General features: G+C 57.7%; 2 protein-coding genes across 3 annotated transcripts in view; one reads left to right on the plus strand and one right to left on the minus strand.

The window, feature by feature from the left end:
- Window positions 1–21,038, plus strand: part of LOC110261339 (zinc finger protein 444) — a 996,914-nt gene that overhangs the window by 775,530 nt on the left and 200,346 nt on the right. The window lies entirely within an intron of this gene.
- A1BG (alpha-1-B glycoprotein) lies at window positions 13,495–17,577 on the minus strand. 2 transcript variants are annotated; one of them, XM_084958292.1, is made up of 8 exons: window positions 17,487–17,577; window positions 17,368–17,403; window positions 17,004–17,282; window positions 16,152–16,574; window positions 15,730–16,026; window positions 14,841–15,137; window positions 13,830–14,108; window positions 13,495–13,672 (listed from the first exon to the last, which is right to left on the minus strand). In XM_084958292.1, exons 1-8 carry the CDS (start codon window positions 17,518–17,520, stop codon window positions 13,665–13,667), a joined length of 1,653 nt encoding a protein of 550 aa, XP_084814418.1. In that variant the 5' UTR covers window positions 17,521–17,577; the 3' UTR covers window positions 13,495–13,664. The 2 variants fall into 2 exon arrangements, with proteins under 2 accessions (XP_084814418.1, NP_001431697.1); NM_001444768.1 differs by having other exon boundaries at window positions 16,302–16,574; window positions 17,487–17,554.

Below are 21,038 nucleotides of genomic sequence, written 5' to 3' on the forward strand. Positions count from 1 at the left end.
ACTGGCTGTTGAAATGATCCTGCACGGTGCTGATGCCGATGCGTGTGTATTTGACTGACTGTGCGTGGCACTGAGAAAGTTGGGTGCGGGGGTGTGTTTGGGGATGTGACTGACAGACTGCCTGAGGGCGGGAGTATGCATATAACTACGACTGGGATTTTGTCAGGGGGAGTATATTTGGATGATTGGAAGAGCGTTTGCCAAGTATGTGACAGGAATTGTGCTTTGCCACGTCTGTAGCGGAAATTATGGGACCAGCAGTCACCCAGCTGGCTTTATGCCCACTGACACCTTTTCTGGCCTTAAGTCTGGCAGCAGGCGGTCGAGTCATCAGATGGGGCATCTGCTGCATGTTTGCTCTGTGCCAGGCCTATTATCAGGTCAAGGAGCAAGAAAAGAAAGAATCGGTCTCCTCAGTTGCTTAAGCAGTTGTGGCCAGGGGAGCTCGACCTGATATGAGGCCTGAGCGTGATCCACATCCATGTGTCTCAAAGACTCATCAGGGATTTTTCCAAGGCAGCAATTCCAGGGGTGCAAAAGGGGGCTTGGAAACTGTCACTGCATTTATTTTTACTCCTGGTACCCCCATAATAATTCCCGGCATCAAACTCCACCTGTCCCGGTTCTTCCACTTGATCAGCACCTGTTTACTGTGTACTTGCTGTAGGCTCCAGCATGCCCACTCTCGCTGAAGGAACATATGGTTAGAGCACAGAGATAGGACAAAAAAAAGTCCTGGGGTACTCAGCAGGCTACTTAGCCTGCTCCCAGCTGCTGGGATAGCTCTTGGAGAAGATGACAGCTAAAGTGGAGCCTGAGGACTAGGAGAAATGAGTCAGGTGCAGAGAGGGATTTTAGCACAAGAGAATAAGAAGGTCAAAAGAACTCAGGAATTGGGGTAACAGCAAAGGTAAGGTTACAAGAGGCCCAGGTGAGCTTTACAGTGGAATTAGGGTCTAGAACACAGCTTTGCCTGAAATCACCAGCTGCCACTGAAAGCTTTCGGGATTGAGTTCCTGTTTTACTAATGTGTACTTCTCCTTGTGCCCAAAGCCATGTCTCAAGTGCCAACATTTGGTATCTGTCATCCTAGGAGGTGTAAAATGATATCTCATTGTGGGGTTTTATTTATTTATTTATTTGATTTTTAGGGCCGCACCTGCTGCATGTGGAAGTTCTCAGGCTAGCGGTCGAATTGGATGGAGCTTCAGCTGCTGACCTGCGCCACAGCTTGTGGGATCCAAGCTGCATCTGCAACCTACACCACAGCTCACGGCAACACCGGATCCTTAACCCACTGAGCAAGGCCAGGGATCAAACCTGCATCCTCATGGATGCTAGTCAGATTTGTTTCTGCTGAGCCAGGATGGGAAGCCCCTCATTGTGGTTTTGATATGCACTTCTCTGGTAGCTGATGATGGTGAGCTATTTTTTTTTTAATGTACTTATTGGTCATTTGTGTATCTTCTTTGGAGAAATGTCTAGTCAAATCCCTTGCCCATTCTTTTTTGTTTTGGCTCCACCTGCAGCATGTAGAAGTTCCCCAGGCCAGGGCTCGAACCTGCCACACATTTGTAGGCTGCAGCTGAAGCAATATCAGATCCTTAACCAGCTGTGCCAGCCAGGGATCAAACTGGCAGTGCCACAGAGAGGAGCCAGATCATTAAATCACTGTGCTGGCCTTCCCATCATGGCTCAGCAGTAAGGAACCCGACTAGTATCCATGAGGACGTGGGTTTGATCCCTGCCCTCACTCAGTGGGTTAAGAATCCAGCATTGCTGTGAGCTGTGGTGTAGGCCAGCAGCTGCAGCTCCGATTTGACCCCTAGCCTGAGAACCTCCATATGCCTCAGGTGCAGCCCTAAAAAGACAATAAATAAATAAATAAACAAATAATAAATCACTGCGCCACAGCTGCAACTCCTAGAAAATATTTTTAACTAAATGATAATGAAGTTGTAAAACCAAACTTTTGGGTGTATAGCTAAAGCTATGTTTAAAGAAAAATTTATAGCCTGAAATACAGGTTTTAGAAAAGAAAAGCTGAATATCAATTATCTAAGATTCCATCTCAGAAGCTACAAAATAATTAGCAAATAGAGTAAAGAGAATGGCTGTGTGGCTGTCTGGGGAGTGGAGTATGTGCGAGATAGGAGACAGCCCTGACTCTCTGTGGGAGGAGCATGCTGGCCTTGGAGTCAGGCTCCCAGGGTTTATAGCTCAGCAACTGCCCTTCCTTTCCCTCCCTATCTGGGAGTCTGTAGGGAAATCTTTTCTCCTCTCTGTTTTCATACCCATAAAATGAGGAATTCCCATCGTGATGCAGTGGTTAACGAATCCGACTAGGAACCATGAGGTTGCGGGTTCACTCCCTGGCCTTGCTCAGTGGGTTAAGGATCTGGCGTTGCCATGAGCTGTGGTGTAGGTCACAGACGCGGCTCGGATCTCAAGTTGCTGTGGCTCTGGCGTAGGCCGGCGGCTGCAGCTCCGATTGGACCCCTAGCCTGGGAACCTCCATATGCCACGGGAGTGGCCCTAGAAAAGGCAAAAAGACCAAAAAAAAAAAAAAAAATAGAAAGGCACTGTCCTGATTATTTTGATTATCTGTATCTCTGTGAGAATGAGTCACATCTCATAGGCCCCCAGCCCACATCTGCCCTACAGCAGGTATGACACAGGCCCCAAGTTCACATGATGACACAACTCTGATCTTCCTGCAGACCCAGTTCCAAGGCTCCAGCCATCCTGGATCTCACTAGAGGCCTGCTGCCCAATGGCCGTCCCAGTGCCCTGGGAGCAGGATGGCTTTCTTCGAGTGATGGTGGAGGATGCTGAGGCCAGCTTCCCCCAGGTCCAGGAATCTAACTCTGGTCACACCTCCCACCCGCTTCCGGCACTTCTGCTTTAAGGAGGCCTCCAACCCATAGGAGGCCCTGGCCCGGCCGCGTGAACTCTGCCACGAGTGGCTGAGGCCCAAGATGCACTCCAAGGAACAGATGCTGGAGCTGCAGGTGCTGGAGCTGTTCCTGGGCACGCTGCCCCCCAAGATCCAGGCCTGGGTGGGGGCCCAGTGCCCCAAGAGTAGCGAGGAGGCTGCTGTGCTGGTGGAGGATCTGACTCAGGCGCTGGACAAGAGAGGTGAGAGGCAAGTGGCTGGTGCTCCCAACACACGGGGTAGGGCCCGCCCCGGAACGTGGGAAGCTGGTTTGGACTTGGGCCCACTCACCCGAACCCCCACACACCATGCTGAGCAGGTCTGTTTTGATTGCCAGGGACCAAAAACCCAGGCCACACTGATGAAAGCCACGTAGGGAGGTTTTACGGCAATAGATCCAGAAGCTCATTTGGCAGCATCAGGACGCTGATTTGTTTCTCAGTTGAGTTTTCCTGTTAGCTTCATTCTTTTTTTTTTTTTTCAGAGACGTCTCTTTTAAGTTTTAAATTAAAAGTTCACCCTGGTGAGATGATTGGTTGGGGAACAAAATCCAAATGCAAGCTCTCCTCTCTTGTCGCCCACAGACACAGTGGAAGAGGCAGGGTGGCTGCAGGGTCAAGCCCTTGCCAGCTGATCCTGGGCCTTTGACCCGAGCTGGCTCTTTAGTCCCACACAAGCCCTGCACACCTAGCTGGAGACTGGGTGACACCAGGAGAGGTGACAAGAGCTGGAGAGCGACAGAGGAGCCAACCGCTAGTGGGGTGGGGGGTGCCTCACAGTGGCAAAAAGGCCCCCACCTTCAGCCACCGGCACCTCTGGGAGCCCTTCCTGCAACCCCCACTTGGAGTGGAGCGGTGGTCGTCCTTCTCCGGGTTCCAGAAGGTGTGGCCTTTGAAAGGATGCAGCTAGCAGACCACACAAGATCGCGCTACCTGGCTTTCCAGCACCTGCCCTGGGGCTGGGGGGCAGGGAGGGGTGCTGGGGGGGGGCCAGATTCCGACCTTCCCCGCCCACCGGCACCCTGTCAGCCAGCCCCATACTCACATACACTAGTTGTTTTTATATATGCATATATATTATGGTTGTATATTAAAAAGAGAAAAACAGGAGTTCCCGTCGTGGCGCAGTGGTTAACGAATCCGGTTAGGAACCATGAGGTTGCGGGTTCGGTCCCTGCCCTTGCTCAGTGGGTTAACGATCCGGCGTTGCCGTGAGCTGTGGTGTAGGTTGCAGACGCGGCTCGGATCCCGCGTTGCTGTGGTTCTGGCGTAGGCCAGTGGCTACAGCTCCAATTCAACCCCTAGCCTGGGAACCTCCATATGCTGCGGGAGCGGCCCAAGAAATAGCAACAACAACAACAACAACAAAAAAGACAAAAGACAAAAAAAATTAAAAAATAAATAAAAAGAGAAAAACAAAACAAAAACTGGCCTGAAGAGAATCTCCTGAGGACCCAAGAGGCTCAGGAAGTGTACTGTCCCCTCCCACCCACAAAAATTCTCTTATAACGTCTTCCGGTGGGACTTTCAGGAAACCTCCCCCCCCCAGCTCCCTGCCGCCCCCACCCTCCTGTGTCACCCGACCTGGACGGTCCTGTGTTAGTTTCATTCTTAAGTAGCTTCTGTCCCCGAGGGAGACGGAGTTGGCCCAGCAGTCCCATGCTTGTGTCTCGTCAGTGTCAAAACCCGTCGGGAGAACAGCGAAAGATGCCCAAGCTCAGCCTTGCTGAGCAGGTCAGGTCGTGAGCTTGGCTTTGGTGGACCGGTGGTGGGACTGACGCGAGCAAGGGCACGTCCCCAGGGAAAAGCCAGGCTGCCGCTGCCAGATAAGGGCTGGGTGCCTGGCTGGGGGAGGGAGCAGAAACACCCCGTGTCCCCTGCCTCCCCCTCAGAGCCCTCGCTGTGCTGACCTCCAGGGTCTGGGGGAGACAGACCTGCCCCAGGCCATAGTGGGCACCGTGGTTTAGAGACGCACTCACATGTCAGCCCGGGGAGGTCCCATGGTACCCCAGGCAGACCCAGCCCTGGGACCATCCAGAAGGGTCTGGCCCCACCTGGTGGAAGCTCTGCCGTGGGGTGGGTGAGGCGAGGAGGTGGGTGGTGGGCAGGGAGACTCAAAAGAACCTTTGAGACTTAGCACATCCAGCCCCTGCTCTGCCTCCTCCTGGCTCTGTGACTTTCTCGCCTGTTTCCCCGTCAGCATAGTGGGGGTTGTAGGAGTAGCACCCACCTCCGTGCCATTGAGAGGTGATGACGAGGCGGTCTTTGCAGCGCGTGAGACAGCGCCTGCGCAGGTCAGACTCTGGTGACGGCCTGTTCGGAAAACGGGTGTGGCTCCGTGAGGAGCAAATCTTTTGGAGAGAGGTTGGTCAGATGCCCTTCCTGCAGCTTTGCCTGGGCGCATGTCACCAGGGCAGGGGGGCATGGCCCCATCCTCCGGTGGGGCCAAGAGTCTTCAGAGAAAATGCAAACGACGTTGAAACAAGGAAGAACCGCCATCGAGGCAGAGGGCAGGGTGGGAGGCGGAGCTCCCGGGGTGTGACATGCACGAGAGCCTTCTGGGGAGAGCAGGGGCTGCCGTGTTTCTGGAATCCAGGGCAAAAGGGTGGTTGGGACCTGGCATGTGGCGAGGGAGGTCGTGGGAGCTCGTGGGACCCTGTGGACTTCGAGGAGGAGGAGAGCTGAAATCCCAGTTTGGCCCTGGCTAACCATGTGATCTTCTGCAAGTTGCTCCACCTCTCCGAGTTACTTGAGACCTGCTTGGCCGGCCTGTGTCCTTGCCTGAAACGCAGTTATCCAGGGACTCCTCTGGGAGTTCCCCTGTGGCTCAGCAGAAACGAACCCGAGTAGTCCCCATGAGGATGCAGAATCCATCCCTGACCCTACTCAGTGGGTTGAAGGATCCGGCGTCGCCCTGAGCTGTGGTGTACGTCGCAGACGAGGCTTGGATCTTGAGTCGTGGTGGCTGTGGTGTAGGCTGGCAGCTGTAACTCCTGGTGTAGGCTGGCAGCTGTAGCTCCAATTGGACCCCTAGCCCTGGAACTTCCCTATGCTGAGGGTGAGGCCCTTAAAAGAAAAAGAAAAAAGGACTTTGGTTTTTTTTTTGTCCACACCCATGGCACGTGGAAGTTCCCAGGCCAGGGGCTGAACCTGCACCAAAGCAGCGACCCAAGCCACTGCACTGACAACACCCTATCTTTAACCTGCTGTGCCACCCCAAAGTACCGCTTTCTGAGAGCAGAGTGAAGCTGAAATGAGGCAAAGAAGTTACCCACCGCAGGTGGAGCCTGGCACATAACAAGAGCCTAATATGGCCAGCAGCCTGGGGGACAGGCAGTATGGTGTACCCTCTTACCCATGGGGAAACGGAGGCCCAAACAAGGGCAGGAGTGCCAGGGCCTTGGAGCTGGCCATCGGCGGAGCTGGGGCCCCACTGTAGCCTTAACTAGCAGTTATCCAGGCCACCAGCCCCTCCTGGAATCTGTCCAGTCAATGATGCCCGATTAGGCGTCCCGGGTGCCCCACGCACCTGTCGAGGGCGGCTCAGTTGAGGCAGCTTCTACCTCCTACACAAGCCCCTCTCCAGCTGCCCCGTAGCAGTGCCCGCCCTCCTGGGGCTGCTGTCTACTTGGGGTTCAGGGTAGAGTCTGCTGCCTCGGGGATGGGTTCCCTTCTTCGGATTCGCTGAGCGTCTGCAGACCCATCGAGGTCCAGGGGGCGGGGCGCGTGCCTGTGAGGATTCCGGGGGCGCAGGCGCCTGGCACACTTCCTCTCTCCCTCTCGCCCTCAAGTCATTTAAGCCTCAGGGTTTTCCTGCTGACCCTCAAGACAAAAGCAGGAGCCCTGAAGAATGAAGAGTTCAGGGAGGCGCTGGGGACCCGTGATGCAGCATCGGGGCTGTGGGAAGACAGCCCGGGGCCCTTTTGTCATCCAGGAGCCACGGCAGGAACTGTCCTTTGGAAACGGGGCAGAACACCAGGCGCGGCTCCCGTCTCCACCTGGAGTGGGGCCGGCGGGCCGCGTGGGGAGGCCTGCTTCAGAAACGGAGCGACGCTGTGCTTGGCCACTTGCAGGCCGCGAGCTGGGGCCTGAGCCCTGGAGCCACGCTGGAGGCAGCGCCGTTCGTTGGGAGGAGTCGGAGCCGCCCGACAGCGGGCCCGGCAGCCGAGGAGGAGGGCTCCCCCCAGGCCCTGCACAGGCAGGGTGGTGCCTGCCGACCCGAGGGCAGTGCGCCGGGGCCGCCGGATTCTCAGGGGGACGTGGACGCGCTGTGTCACCCGAGCGGCGGATTTCAGGGACATCTAGGGCCTCCCGAGGACGCCCCCACTGACCAGCCCGGCCGTGAAGCTGGGGACCTTCCCGCGTGGCCGGGCTTCGCTGCGCAGGAGGAGACTCCACGCGAGGAGAGGTCCGCTCCGCTGCGCGCTCGCCTGCACAGGGCCCGGCCCCAGCTCAGCTCAGGCCCAGCACAGGCCCCACGGCGGCCCGAAGCCCTGCAGAGGCGAGGCCGGCGGCCCAGCCTTCAGTGACTGCTCGGCCCTCACCCGGCACCCGAGGGTCCACGCGGGGGCGAAGCCCTGCACTTGCAGCGCCTGCGGGAAGACCTTCCACCACAGCTCCGCCCTCGGGGTCCCCCCGAGGGCCCAGGTCGTCGTCCTGCGGTGCCCGGGAAGCCCCCAGCGCAGTGCAGCGGTTCCCAAAGGGGCGAAGGGCCTGGAGGGGGCTGGACAGCCCCCTGGAGCCACACGGCGCCTAAGGACAGGCGCCGGTGCTGTCTGCAAACAAGTCTTCATCTGGGGCCAGGAGGAGGCCCCGAGGAGGGTAGAGCTATGGAGGCCCGCTGGAGAAGCTTCCAGAAGGCTCCTGCCACCCTCCCTGCCCCACTCAAGCCCATCTCAGAGAGGACAGCTGAGCCGAGGTCGTGCCTCGTCCTCTGGGCCAGGCTGCTCTCAGGACTCAGGGGCCCCGGACGCCTGGGGCAGCGAGACTCCGGCGCCACGTCCCCCGTGGCGTCTCACTGTTCCTCTCCTGCGCGGCCACCTCTGTGCCACCTGCTCGTGTCCAACTCCAAGCCCCGCGTGTGAGGCCGCCTCTTCCCTGAGGCCCGCTCCAGACCCGGTCCTGACTCAGGCGACCGCTTGCCCAGTGCCACCTCTCCCTGCCCCCGTGCCCGCCGCATCCCACGAGTCACCAGCCCTGTTGGTTTTACTTAAAACCTCCTCCGACTGGCTTCTCCACACCCCCCCCACCCCACACATCCCCATTAGACACACACCACACACACACCCCAGACACACACATACACCACACATCCCCAGACACTTAGACACACTCACACACACACCCCAGACACTTACACAGACCCCACACATCCCCCACACACACCCCCAGACAGTTACACACACACCACACATCCCCCCACAAACCCCCCAGACACTTACACACCACACATCCCTCACACACACACCCCGACACTTACACACACACACCACATCCCCCCCACGCCCCCCAACACTTACACAGACACCACACATCCCCACACCCCCCCACTTACACACACACCACACATCCCCACACACACACCCCAACACACACACACCACACATCCCCACACACACACCCCACATCCCCCAGACACACACCCCCCCACGTGCAGTGCTCACCGAGCTTGCCGCTGGTTTCCGCAAGGACAGCTCAAGCTTCCCGGAGCAGGGGCCGCTTCTTCTCTCGGGGCCGCAGCCCGCGCCCCCGCAGGCCCTGTCTGCCAACTCCCGTCCTGGAGGCTCCCCCCTCGTGGCTGCGCCCACGTCCCCAGCAGGAGAGACAACAGGGCAGAGCCGGTCCGACTGCCCCAGGGCCCCGGGCCTCAGACAAGCCTGGCGGGCAGTGGTGGCCTCCGTGCGCTGTCGCTGCGCTGCGTCTGCCCCTTCCGTGGCCCCAGGGCCCCCAGCGCCGCGGCCGCCTCCCCGTCGTGTGCCCCTGTCCCTCGGCCTCGGCTCCCGTCAGGCCGTCCGCCTGCGGCCCTCCGTTTCTGTGGGGAGCCCACCGCATGTGAGCCGTTCGACCCCCTCCCATGGCATCCCGGTCGTCGTCGCCATCTCCCCCTGCGAATCTCCCCCTGTCGCAGACGTGCTCCTTCTGTGTCGCGAGTGAGCAAAGAGCGACGCCGCGTCAGGTTCCGATGGGCAGGCGGAGCCCCAGGGGCTCGGCGACCCTGTGTTGCTACTTGTGAGCGTCCCAGACCCACCTGGACACACCGACGTCCCCGTGCAGTGTGGGCAAGGCCGAGAGGCTGAGCGAAAGTTAGAAACGCAGGGAAACCTCAGAGGCGAGAGAGGCGACTTCCCAGGCACCTCGGACCTCCAGCAGGCTGCGGGGGGTGGAAGAGACAGGGACCGCAGGTCGGGCCGCGGAGGCCGCTCCTCCCCAGGGCTGCTCTGGGGACCTCGGGTAAGCGACTCTCCTGAGCCCCCCTGACCTGCTCCGTCTGCAGAGCCGGAGTCCTCAGACCCGCTTTGTGCAGCACCCGACCCAGCGCCCAGACACGGGCCCTGTCGTGTAGCCTCCAATGCCCCCTCCCTGCCCCCACTCTCCCGGTTTCTGTCATCGCGGAACTGAATCTGCTTCCCGCGGGCGCCCTGAGCGTCTCTGACACCTGCGGACTGTGTCTGCGCACGTTTGTTTAAAGGGAAGGAGGAGAGGGAAGGAGGGAATCTTTATTAAGGGCCTACGTGTGTTGGTCCATCTGCCAGGTAATTCACATACTGCATCTCTAATTCTCGCATCCCTCAGAGCAGGACAACCATCCCCACCTTATAGAGGTGGCGGCAAGGGCTCAGAGCATGTCAGTGACTGACCAGGCTTCCAGGGCTAGGGTGGAACGCCCAAGTAGGTCAGCAGTCTCAGTAGGCAGTGCCATACCCCACAGACCAAATAGAGAGATCCTATGGGCTGGGCATATGTTCTTTAGAAGAGACTCACCTAAAACAAGGACACGGGGAAGTTGGGGATAAAGAATAGAAAAGAGGGGAGTGCCCGTCGTGGCGCAGTGGTGAACGAATCCGACTAGGAACCATGAGGTTGCCGGTTCAATCCCTGCCCTTGCTCAGTGGGTTAAGGATCCCGTGTTGCCGTGAGCTGTGGTGTAGGTCGCAGACTCGGCTCGGATCCCGTGTTGCTGTGGCTCTGGCATAGGCCGATGGCTACAGCTCCGATTTGACCCCTGGCCTGGGAACCTCCATATGGTGCAGATGTGGCCCTGAAAAAGACAAAAAGACCAAAAAAAAAAATTGAAAACAGCCTGAGAAAAACCGTATCACATGACGACTGATACAAAAGATGACAGATTTCTGGAGCTCCCGTCATGGCCAGTGGTGAACGAATCCAACTGTGAGGGTGCAGGTTTGATCCCTGGCCTCGCTCCGTGGGTTAAGGATCCAGCGTTGCCATGCGCTGTGGTGTAGGTTGCAGACACGGCTCAGATCTGGTGTTGCTGTGGTTCTGGCGTAGGCTGGTGGCTATAGCTCCAATTCAACCCCTAGCCTGGGAACCTCCATATGCCGCGGGAGCAGCCCAAGAAATGGCAAAAAGACCAAAAAAAAAAAAAAAAAAATCGTCGATTTCTTGGAGTTAACGCTGTGGCACAACAGGATTGGCAGTATCTGCAATGCCAGGACACAGGTTCAGTCCCCAGCCCCAAACAGTGGGTTAAAGGATCTAGCATTGCCGCAGCTACAGTGTAGGTCACAAGTGTGGCTCAGATCTGACCCTGTCCTAGGAACTCCGTGTGCTGTGGGAGGAACACAAGCCACAACAGGAACTCCCTGAATGTTCTACTTTAAGTGGTAAAGGAAAAAACAAAATTCAAAGAGAGGAGGCTAAGAGACCTATATGGTGATAAGATTTCTACACGCTTCCCTTTTTTTTCTTCTTTGGCTGCAGACACGGCATACAGAAGTTCCCAGGCCATGAATCAAACCCAAGCCACAGCTTTGACCTGCACCACAGCTGCAGCAATGCTGGCTCCTTAACCCGCTGCCCTGGGCAGGGAATTGAACAGGTGCTGCCACAGAAACAAGCTAGATCATGAATCCACTGCACCACAGTAGGAACTCCTCTATACATTCCACTTTATTTTGTTTTATTTTATTTTATTTTAGCTTTTTTAGGGCCACACCCATGGCATATGGAAGTTCCCAGGCTAGGGGTCAAATCAGGGCTTAGCTGCTGGCCTACGCCATAGCCACAGCACACCAGATCTAAGACACATCAGCAACATACACCACAGCTCACAGCATGCCGGGTACTTAACCCACTGAGTGAGGCCAAGGATCCAACCCGTGTCCTCACTGGTACTAGTTGGGTTTATTACCGCTGAGCCACAACAGGAACTCCCTCAATGTTCCACTTTAAGTCTCCTCCTCCTAGACTGTGAAGAGGTGAGAATGCGTGTTGTAATCCCTAGAGCAGCCACTCAAATAAAACATACAAAGAGATGATCAAACACTTAGTAGATGAATTAAAATGGAACCTGAGGAAACCATAACCCAAAAGAAGGCAGGAAAGGGAAAACAGACATGGGGGGGGGGGAGAAACAGAAAAGAAAAAGGCGGATCAAAGCTCAAGCTATACATTAGTTCATGCAAATGGTCTGAATACACCGAATGGAAGAATCTGCCCGAATGATTTTTTTTTTTTTTTTTTTTGCTTTTTAGGGCCGCACTTGTGTATGGATGTTCCCAGGCAAAGGGTCTATTCAGGGCTACATCTGCCAGCCTACACCACAACGACAACAATGCGGGATCCAAGCCACATCTGTGACCTACATCGCAGCTCACAGCAATGTCGGATCCTTAACCCACTGAGCAAGGCCAGGGATTGAACCTGAGTCCTCATGGATACTAGTCAGAGTCGTTCACCACTAAGCCACAACGAGAACTCCCAGAATGAATTTTTTTAAAAAGAAAATCAAAGAAACCCGCTTTAAATACAATGATATAAAGGAAAAGAGTGGGAAGAGACATAAACACTCCATCAAAGAATACTGCAGTGTCTGTACTAATATACCAAGAGGACTTCAGAACAAGTAAGACTACCAAGCATAAAGAGAGAAATTACATAGTGACAAAAGGCCAGTTCTCCAAGAAGACACATAACAATTCCAAATATATATGCATCTAACAACAGAGCCTTTAAATAGAGGAAATAAAAACTGATAGAGGTGAAAGAAAATAATAGACAAATTCACAGTCGTAATTGGAGACTTCAACACCCCTTGTTGAAGAACAAGACAAAAAATCCGTGAAGATACAAAAGAACCCAACAGCATCATGGATCAATGGCATGTAATTGATGAAGTTACCAATAGTAGACCTTTTTATAATCCATAAAATAATTTTCCATGACTTAAACCAAGAAAAATTTATTTAAAACCCAACATTAAACTGTTACTGGAGTTCCCGCTGTGGTGCAGTGGAAATTATTCCAACTGAGAACCATGAGGTTGTGGGTTCGATCCCTGGCCTTGCTCAGTGGGTTGAGGATCCGGTGTTGCTGTGAGCTGTGGTGTAGGTCACTGACAGGACTCGGATCCTGCGTTGCTGTGGCTGTGGTGTAGGCTGGCGGCTACAGCTCCAATTAGACCCCTAGCCTGGGAGCCTTGATATGCCATGGGTGTGGCCCGAAAAAGCAAAAAAAGAAAAGAAAACAGAAGAAAAAGTACAAAAACGAGCATAACCAAAAGGTAATTAGTTCTTTGAAAATATTAATATAATTGATAAACCTCTAGGTAGACTGACAGAAAGGGAGAAGGGACAGGACATCAGTCATGAAAGGTGACGCTGGAGTTCCCTTGTGGCTCAGTGGGTTAGGGATCCAGTGTTGTCACTGCAGTGGTTCTGGTTACTGCAGTAGTATAGGTTTGATTACTGGCCCAAGGAACTTGCACATGCTGTGGGTGTGGCCAAAAAAAAAAAAAAAAGGTGACTGCAGGCACTCCTAGAATACTGCGTTATGAACATCTCTATGCAGTAAATCAGACCTCTCAGATGAAACTGGCAAATTCCCTGAAGAAATACCATTTATCAAGTATTTGTCGATGACGCTAAGCCTACCACACATCTACTGTGTGCCAGCACCTCGGGGGACAGTGCATAAGAGCCAAGAGCGTCTCCACTCCTTCCACAGCTTCGGGCTCTCCGTAGGAGACCTGGCCTCTGGCTGGAGACACAGCCCCACACCACCGCCTGGAAGCCGGAACTACAAAATGCAGCCTCTCTGAGCTGCCTCCCACTTCAGTCACGGTGCGTCTGGAGCCTCAAGCTGGCTGCCCCTCCCTGCTCTGGATGGAGCAAGGGGACTGGGGCGTAGGAGGCAGCTTAATGGAATAAGGCACAAGAAGGGAGTCTTGAAAATGTGGGCGCAGGAGTTCATCCTCAGCCCCCCCACCCTCAGGATCCAACCCAGAGCCTGTCCGCCCTCAGGACACAGGATCCCAGCCCCCCTCCCTCAGCCCTGGGACACCCCGCCCCTGCAGTGGGGCTGCCATTGGCCAAAGACACATTTTAAGGTCTTTCTTCACATTTATTAATTCTCAGAATGGGTGAGGGAGAGCCATCCAGTTCCCCTCCCTCCAGGGGGAATCCAGCTTCCAGCTTGGGCAAGAGGGATCGGGCCAGGCTGGAGAAGGAACTTCCCAAGGATGCGGTCAGCAGCCCAGGTCCGCAGCAGGATCAGCTTCCTGGACAAATGGGAGGAGAGGGTGGGGAGGAGGCTTCCTTGCTTGCAGTCCCCACACGCCCGCAGACTAGGCCCACGAACCAGCGTGGGAGGAAACGCAGGGAAGGGCCGCAACCCAGCCCACCCAACCGGGCTTCACCTGCCGCCTGGCCCCTCACCTGCCACTTGCAGCTCCACTGGGTCGCTGAGCTCCGACAGCAAGGGGTAGGAGCGGTAGCGGCAGCTGTACTTGCCCGCATGTTGCGGCCCCACGTAGGTCAGCACGAGGTCTGCGGAGGGGTGGTGGGACCAGACCTTCTCCAAAGGCTCCGCTTTGCCGGCCCGCAGCAGCTCGAAGATGACGTCAGGCACCCGGCCCTCGCAGTGGAAGACGGCATCGCGGCCCGGAGTCACCGCCCCGATCCGCCGGGGCCGAAGCTGCGGCCTAGGCAAAGGGCCTGGGCCAGCGGCAGGTGGGTCACGTGAGGCCCCTCGCCCCAGGCCGCAGCTGCCCAGGCCCCCTGCGCTGCCTGCCCCACTCCAGCCCCAGCGGTGGCCTCTGTCGTGGTCGCTGTACTGTAACCCCCTCCCCAGGGCCTGCCGAGTCCCCCAGACCCGGGCCTCCCTGCAGCTTCCTGGAGTCCCCAGCGTCTGCCACTCGGGGCCTCGGGACAGCTGAGAAGAGAGACAGGATCCAGGGGAATCGTGTTCCCGACGGAATCCACCTCAACCGTCTGGAGGTGGAACCTGTGCCCAGAGCTCTTCCTGGCCCGCGCCCCCAGGGAGACCCGGGCGAGGAAGTCCGAGGGACACGCAGACGGCGTGGGCTTGGGGAGAGGTGATGCCAGCCCGGGCGGGGTGGGGGTCATAAGCTGACGGGCAATCGACAAGCGTGTCGCACCGGGAAACGAAGACAGCAGCCGGTGCAAAGCCGTCGGGGCTTTGAACCGTAGAATCTGGGTCCACCCTCCGCCGTCTCCACCAAAGCGCTGCCCGTAGGCCGCGCCCTCGCTTCGGCGGGAAATGCGCCAAGTGCCGAGCGGCCCGGGCCCCTCGGCGGCCCACCTCCCACTGCCCTAGAGAGCGGGCTCTGCGCGCCCAGGGCGCTCGCCTCCCGCCTCCCACCACAGGCAGCACCAGGTTTGGCGCATGGGCAGGAAGGGCTCCAGACCGCTGGGTCCGCGGCTCACCGTCCACGCGCAGCTCCACGCTCGCGCTGGGCGCGGAGCCCGAGAAGGGCGGCGCCAAGTCCGTGTAGACGCAGCTGTAGTTGCCCGAGTGCGCCCCTGAGACGTCGCGCAGCTCAAAGAGGGCCTCGGTCCCCTCGGGGCTCAGGAGGCCGTGCACCCGGTGCTCTCTCGCGTCCTTGCGCACCAGGGCGAAGCGCACGCCCGAGCGGGGTGCCCGGCACCGCAGCTGCACCACCGAGCCCGGCGCCGGGCTCAGAGCCGCGGGCTCGGCCGAAAGCTCCGGCGCGGGGAGGGTCCCTGCGAGGAGGACGCGGGCTGACCGGACGCCCCGGGAGGCTGCCTGCCAACGCGGGGTCCAGCCTCACGGCCCCGGGCTAGGCTGAGCCCTCCCGGCTCCCGCTGCTTCCTGCACGGAGGCCCGCGGGGCTGACGGTTTAAAGCCGCCCCCCCCGAGTCGCCGTCCTCTCCGGACCCTTGCACACCTGCACTGAGCCTTATCGTGTGTCCGTAAGAGCCGCCGAGGGTGAGGTCGAGTTTTCTCGGGGGAGCACCGGCAACGGCAGGCGGCCCCTCCTGGGGTTTTACGCCCCTCGACCGAGCCCGGGCGGGTCCCGCAGCCCCAGCCCGGCCACCCTCGACAGATGGGCTTCTGCGCCCACCCGGAGGCCGGAGCCGCCCGCGTGACCGTAGCGCCTGCGGGGCCCCGCCAGGCTTGCGTGTCGACGAGGCAATTGTTAGCAGAGCCTCGGGCGGGGCCTAGGGCGGAACCTCAGGGGCGCTGAGGCTGGGCCGCTGAGACCTGCAGGAAAGGCCGCCCTTTCCCAGGTACAGCCCCCAGGGTGCAGCGCCCTGGCCCTCCCAGCCCCGCTACCACGTGTCCCAGGCTCACCGTCGCTCAGCACCAGCTCGACAGGTGCACTGTCCAAGGACCAGGGAGTGAGATTGTCACGCAGCTGGTAGCTACAGGTGTAGAAGCCGCGGTCCTCCAGGGTCAGATTGTTCAGTTGGAAGAAGATGCGGTCCGGGCTGGTGCTGGCTCTGGGGACCATCAGCACCTCCTCGCCCCGCCGAAGCTGGAAGTGCACCCCCTCCAGGGTCGCCACGCACGTGAAAGACACGCCCGAGCCAGGGCTCAGGACCGCTGCGGAGTCTGTCTTGATGGTCAGTGTGGGTGGCGGCGGCCTGGCTGCATGGCAGGGAGGGTCACTGGCCCGCCCAGAGCCCAGGACAACCCTGCTGGGCGGCTCTTCCTCGGAGCCCAGCCTCCAGACCTCTGCCCCAGGAACACCCTTCCTTGTGGCAAATCCCTACCCATCATCAAGGCCAGGCAGCCGTGGGGACACTGTTTCCCAGGCCCAGTCCTGGGCAGAGAATTCAGGGTTGGGAATCGAGGCAAAGGCAGTTCTGTCCTCCAGGTGCCTCCTCCTGCAGGAAGACCTCTGGGATGGTCCATGCACTCACCCAGCTCCTCTATGGTCACAGTGGCACTGGGCTCAGAGGGGGCGCCTGCCGCGTGCGTCCGGTACGTGCAGCTGTAGTTGCCAGGCCGTTTGACTGGAAAGATGGCCTTGGTGTCCTCCGGGGCCTCCACCACCTCCAGAAACTGGTCGTCGCCTTCCCGCCTCAGCAGGAAGGTCACACCGTGAAGTCCCCCATGGCATAGCAGCTCCGTGTTCAGGCCCGGTGTGATCCAGGGCACTGGCTTGGTTGAGAGCAAGGGTGGGGGCAGGGGCTCTGCGGATGAGGCAGGGGTCATGGGCTGGCTTGACTCGGGACACGTGGGGGCTCAGCTGGGTCTGGACCTCCACACTCATGAAAACCGAGGGTGCCAGCGGGTAGACAGCATTGTTTGGGGAGAGGGGGCAGAGACCAGCCGGGAATTCGCGAGAAAGACATGTTAGGGGCCCCCCATGTGCCAGGCCCCCCCAAGCACTTCCTGGAGATTCAGTCATTTATTCCTCATGGCCTCCCAGGGTCAGTCCAGACACCGTCTGCATTTTACAGACAGGGAAACTGAGGCTCAGAGCTGTCACCTGACTTGCCCAAGGCCACCAGCTTGGCGGTCGGGGGCCGCAGAAGATGAGGAGATGGCGGGGTGGCGGAAGGGAGGCCCCTCCAGCAGCCTCTCCCACTGCCTCCGGGCCCCACGAGCGCTCCACTCACCCGATCCAGTCACCTCCACGAGGTTGCTCAGGCCGGTCCACCTGCTGTTCAAGCCGGAGCGGCAGCGGTAAAGGCCTCGGGTGTCACTGGTCACTGCTCCCAGCGGGAACCGGTGCTCCAAGGCGGGCGAGGCCAGGCGCACCGGGTCCTGGGCCACCCCGTCTCTGAGCAGCTGGAAAGCCAGCGTTGGCAGGCGGCTCTGGCATGTCAGCGTCACATTGGCCCAGGGTTCCAGCAGCGACTGGGCCTCTGCCCACAGGTTCGGCCTCGGATCCAAGACTGTGTGGGGCACAGGAGTCAGAGCTGGGAGCCCAGACAGCGGCTCCCTGGGCAGGGCCCACCACGCCCAGACCCTACTACTCACATAAGGCCTCCTCGGTCACTCGGCTCAGGGCGAGACCTGCGGAGGCGCACGGGTAAGGCCCGCTGCCCTTCCTGCCGGCCCCCAGCCCTGCCCCGGGGACCCCAGGCCCGACGCCTCACCCCAGAGCAGCAGGAGGGCCACCCACGCAGACATGGTCAGCCTCGGCGGAGCCTGGCAGCAGCTGTCTGTCGGGTGATAGAGCCCAGGGGCAGGGGGGCGGTGCGGGGCGCTGACCTCTTGGCTTGTTTGTCCTTCCCAAGAAGCTGGGCTCCGGCGGGTCGGGACAAAGGGCAAAGTTCGGCCACAGGAGTCTCCACTACAACAGTGACCAATAACCTGGCCAAATGAATCAATTAAATTAATAATGAAGAAAAGGGCAGAATTAATGACAGACAAAATGACAAAACTAACAGACAAAAATGACAAAACTAGCAGACAAAAATGATCAAAACTAACAATAAATGTGGGAAAATAATAACCATTTTTAAGACAAAAATAAAATACATACTAAAACAAATAATGCAATAGGTACTAGCAAATATCTTTTTTTTTTCCTTTTGAGGGGCCACACCTGCGGCCTATGGAAGTTCCCTGGCTAGGGGTCAAATTGGCGCTGCAGCCAGCAACCTACCCCACAGCCACAGCCACAGCCATGTGGGATCCAAGCCACGTCTGCAACCTACACCAGAGCTTATGGCAACCTCGGATCCTTCACCCACTGAGCACGGCCAGGGATCAAACTCAAGTCCTCATGGATACCAGTCAAGGCCATTATTGCCTAGCCACAAGGGGCAATCCACGAAAACATTTAAATAATAGAATGGAATCACAGTTAACAGATAAAATTACCAATGATTAATAAAATCATTCGAGTGAAAAATAAATTAACTAGGGAGCTCTCTTGTGGCTCAGTGGGTTAAGTATCCAGTATTATCACTGCAGCGGTTCTGGTTGCTGCTGTGGCACACAATCAGTCCCTGGCCTGGGAACTTCCACATGCCGTGGCCTCGGCCAAAATAATGATAATATTAATTAATTAATTAAGAAAACACATGGAGTTCCCGTCGTGGTGCAGTGGTTGGCGAGTCCGACTGGGAACCATGAGGTTGTGGGTTCGGTCCCTGCCCTTGCTCAGTGGGTTGACGATCCGGCGTTGCCGTGAGCTGTGGTGTAGGTTGCAGACGCGGCTCGGATCCCGCGTTGCTGTGGCTCTGGCGTAGGCCGGTGGCTGCAGCTCCGATTCAACCCCTGGCCTGGGAACCTCCGTGTGCCGCGGGAGCAGCCCAAGAAATAGCAACAACAACAACAAAAGACAAAAAAAAAAAAAAAAAAAAAAAAAAAAAAAAAAAAAAAAAAAAAAAAGAAAACACTGTTAAACATAGATGATGCAACAAATGACAAGAAATTAACGATAAAAGTAATAAAACAATAAATATTGTAAATATTTGGCGCATTGCTTGGGGAGAGGGGGCAGAGACCAGCCGGGAATATATGACAAATACATTAAAGTAATAAAAGAATATTCAAATTGATTGTGGATTTGGGGGGTTTTTTTTCTTCTTTTTAGGGCCTCATCCATGGCATTTGGAGGTTCCCAGGCTAGCGGTCCAATTTGAGCGGTGGGAGAGCCTACACCAGAGCCACAGCAACGCCTGATCCGAGCTGCATCTGCAACCTACACTACAGCTCACGGCAACGCCGGATCCTTAATCCACTGAGCAAGGCCAGGGATCGAACGCGCAACCTCATGGATACTAGTCAGATTTGTTTCTGCTGAGCCACACTGGGAACCCTGGAACCCCAAGTGGATTGTGTGTCGATAATAATTGGTAATAGAATAATAAGCAATAAAATTGTGCGGCGCCCACTGGTGTGTGTCAGCAGTTCCACACATGGGCCTGGGCAGGAGGTACTGCTACTGTCACTCCCGCATCGGATGTGAGGGAAATGAGGCAGGCTTGCCCTGGCACCCCCTGCAGGGTCTCGTATCGCTTTCCCTCAGCAGCCAGCTGCGCTGGGACCCCCACCCTGCCTTGGGGAGGCTGAGGCCCGGCGTGGCCCCTCCGCAGTGAACCCCACCCCAGTGGCGTCTGTCGTGTGCTGGCCAAGGGGGGGTTCACCTGTGTCTGGATTCGCCATGCTTGGCGCCAAGCAGGGCTCCTGCAGGCACCTCCTGGCTCTGGCTGGACCCGCAGTTCCTCCCCAGAGCAGCGATCCGCAGTGTGGGACCCGCCTTGGATATGCAGGCAGACTCGCACCCAGGACCTCCAGCCTCTGCCTCCCACCCTGGCCCTGACCCCAAGCTCCAGTTGTGTACGGTGGTCTGTGTGCCCGGGGTCACTCGTGTGGCTGTCACCTGCGGCCAGGAGGCCAGGCTCCCCGTCCCCTGGGCTCCCCGCCCTCCTCAGGCACAGCCCGACAGTGAGGGATGGGAGGAGTGAGGACGGCCTGTCGCCACTACCCTGCAGAAGGTGCGGGACTGCTTCTTGGGGACGTTGAGCCCTGGGGGAGGGCATCCGGGCAGAGAGGGCGGCTGTGCAGACTGTGAGGCAGGATGAGCAGGAAGGGCCGGGACAGTAGGAGTGGGCGGCACAGGGCAGAGGAGCAGTGGGAGAGCCCGGAGCCGCCGCGGTGGAGACCCGTCATGCGGGGCCCGGTGGGTGGCACAGGGGCTTTGGCTTCTGCTGGGCGGGAGACGCCAATGCCTGGTCTCCCTTCCATGCTTGCTGAGCACCTGCTGCCCCCACCCCAAGCCAGCACCTAGAAGAAGCCATGTGTTCCAGGAGCGGCTGGGGGACGAGGCGTCCTTCATCGTAGGGACAGAGGCCCAAGGTCTGAAGTTCAGCCAGATGACGACTGGATGGCCAGAGGAGCAGAGCCAACGTCACTGAAGCTGGCAGAACCTCAGCGCGTGGACAGCAGGCTGCCCAAGCCGGGGGAGGCACGGTCGGGTCAGAGTCTGCAGCAGCGGAGCCGGCAGCCCAGAGACTGGGGAGGTTGAGAGGGCCTTTCGGCTGTCCCAACGCCAGCCCCGAAGCCCTGTCCCACTGTCTCCCAGACGGTGTCCCCAGCCCTTCCCCGGGCTCCCCTAGTCCCACTCGGCGATAGCCAGTTCACAAGGGTTAATGGCTGAGTTTCTGCAGCCTCCTGTTTTTGCTCTGAGCCTTGCAAAACTTGTGTGACCAAGTCCCTGACTTCATCCCTCCGTTTGAAATGTCTGGAGTGGCTTCTGTTTCTTGACTGGACCCCGGTTGGTATGATACTTGGTATCAGGAGGAGTCCCAAGAACCCTCAAAGTTGGGACTGAGGGTTTGATTGGGTTCTGACCTTGGTCTGCAGTACAGTACTGAGCGCCCGGCCAGTAGAAATGAGGCGCCGGTAACTGTGGTAACTGCGGTGGCCACCGGCCCTGCCTGATTAAACCGCTGCCTGCAGTTCCTTGAAGGGAGGCACTAACTGAAGGCAGTTCCTTAGGAGACGAAGTGGCCACTGCAGTTGGTGACCACATGCACTGTAAGGGGCTGGCTGCTTACGGCCCCTGCAGAGCTTATCGAAAGAAAATGAAGAGGCGTTTCCATTGCAGCGCAGCGGGAAGGAATCCGACAAGTATCCACGAGGACGCGGGTTTGATCCCTGGCCTTACTCAGTGGGTCAGGGATCCAGCATTGCCG

Source organism: Sus scrofa, chromosome 6 (assembly GCF_054392235.1).
Source record: "Sus scrofa isolate SSC_HxYL_T2T_F1_AM1 chromosome 6, Sscrofa_HxYL_maternal_Yorkshire_Landrace_v2.0, whole genome shotgun sequence".
NCBI lineage: Eukaryota > Metazoa > Chordata > Mammalia > Artiodactyla > Suidae > Sus > Sus scrofa.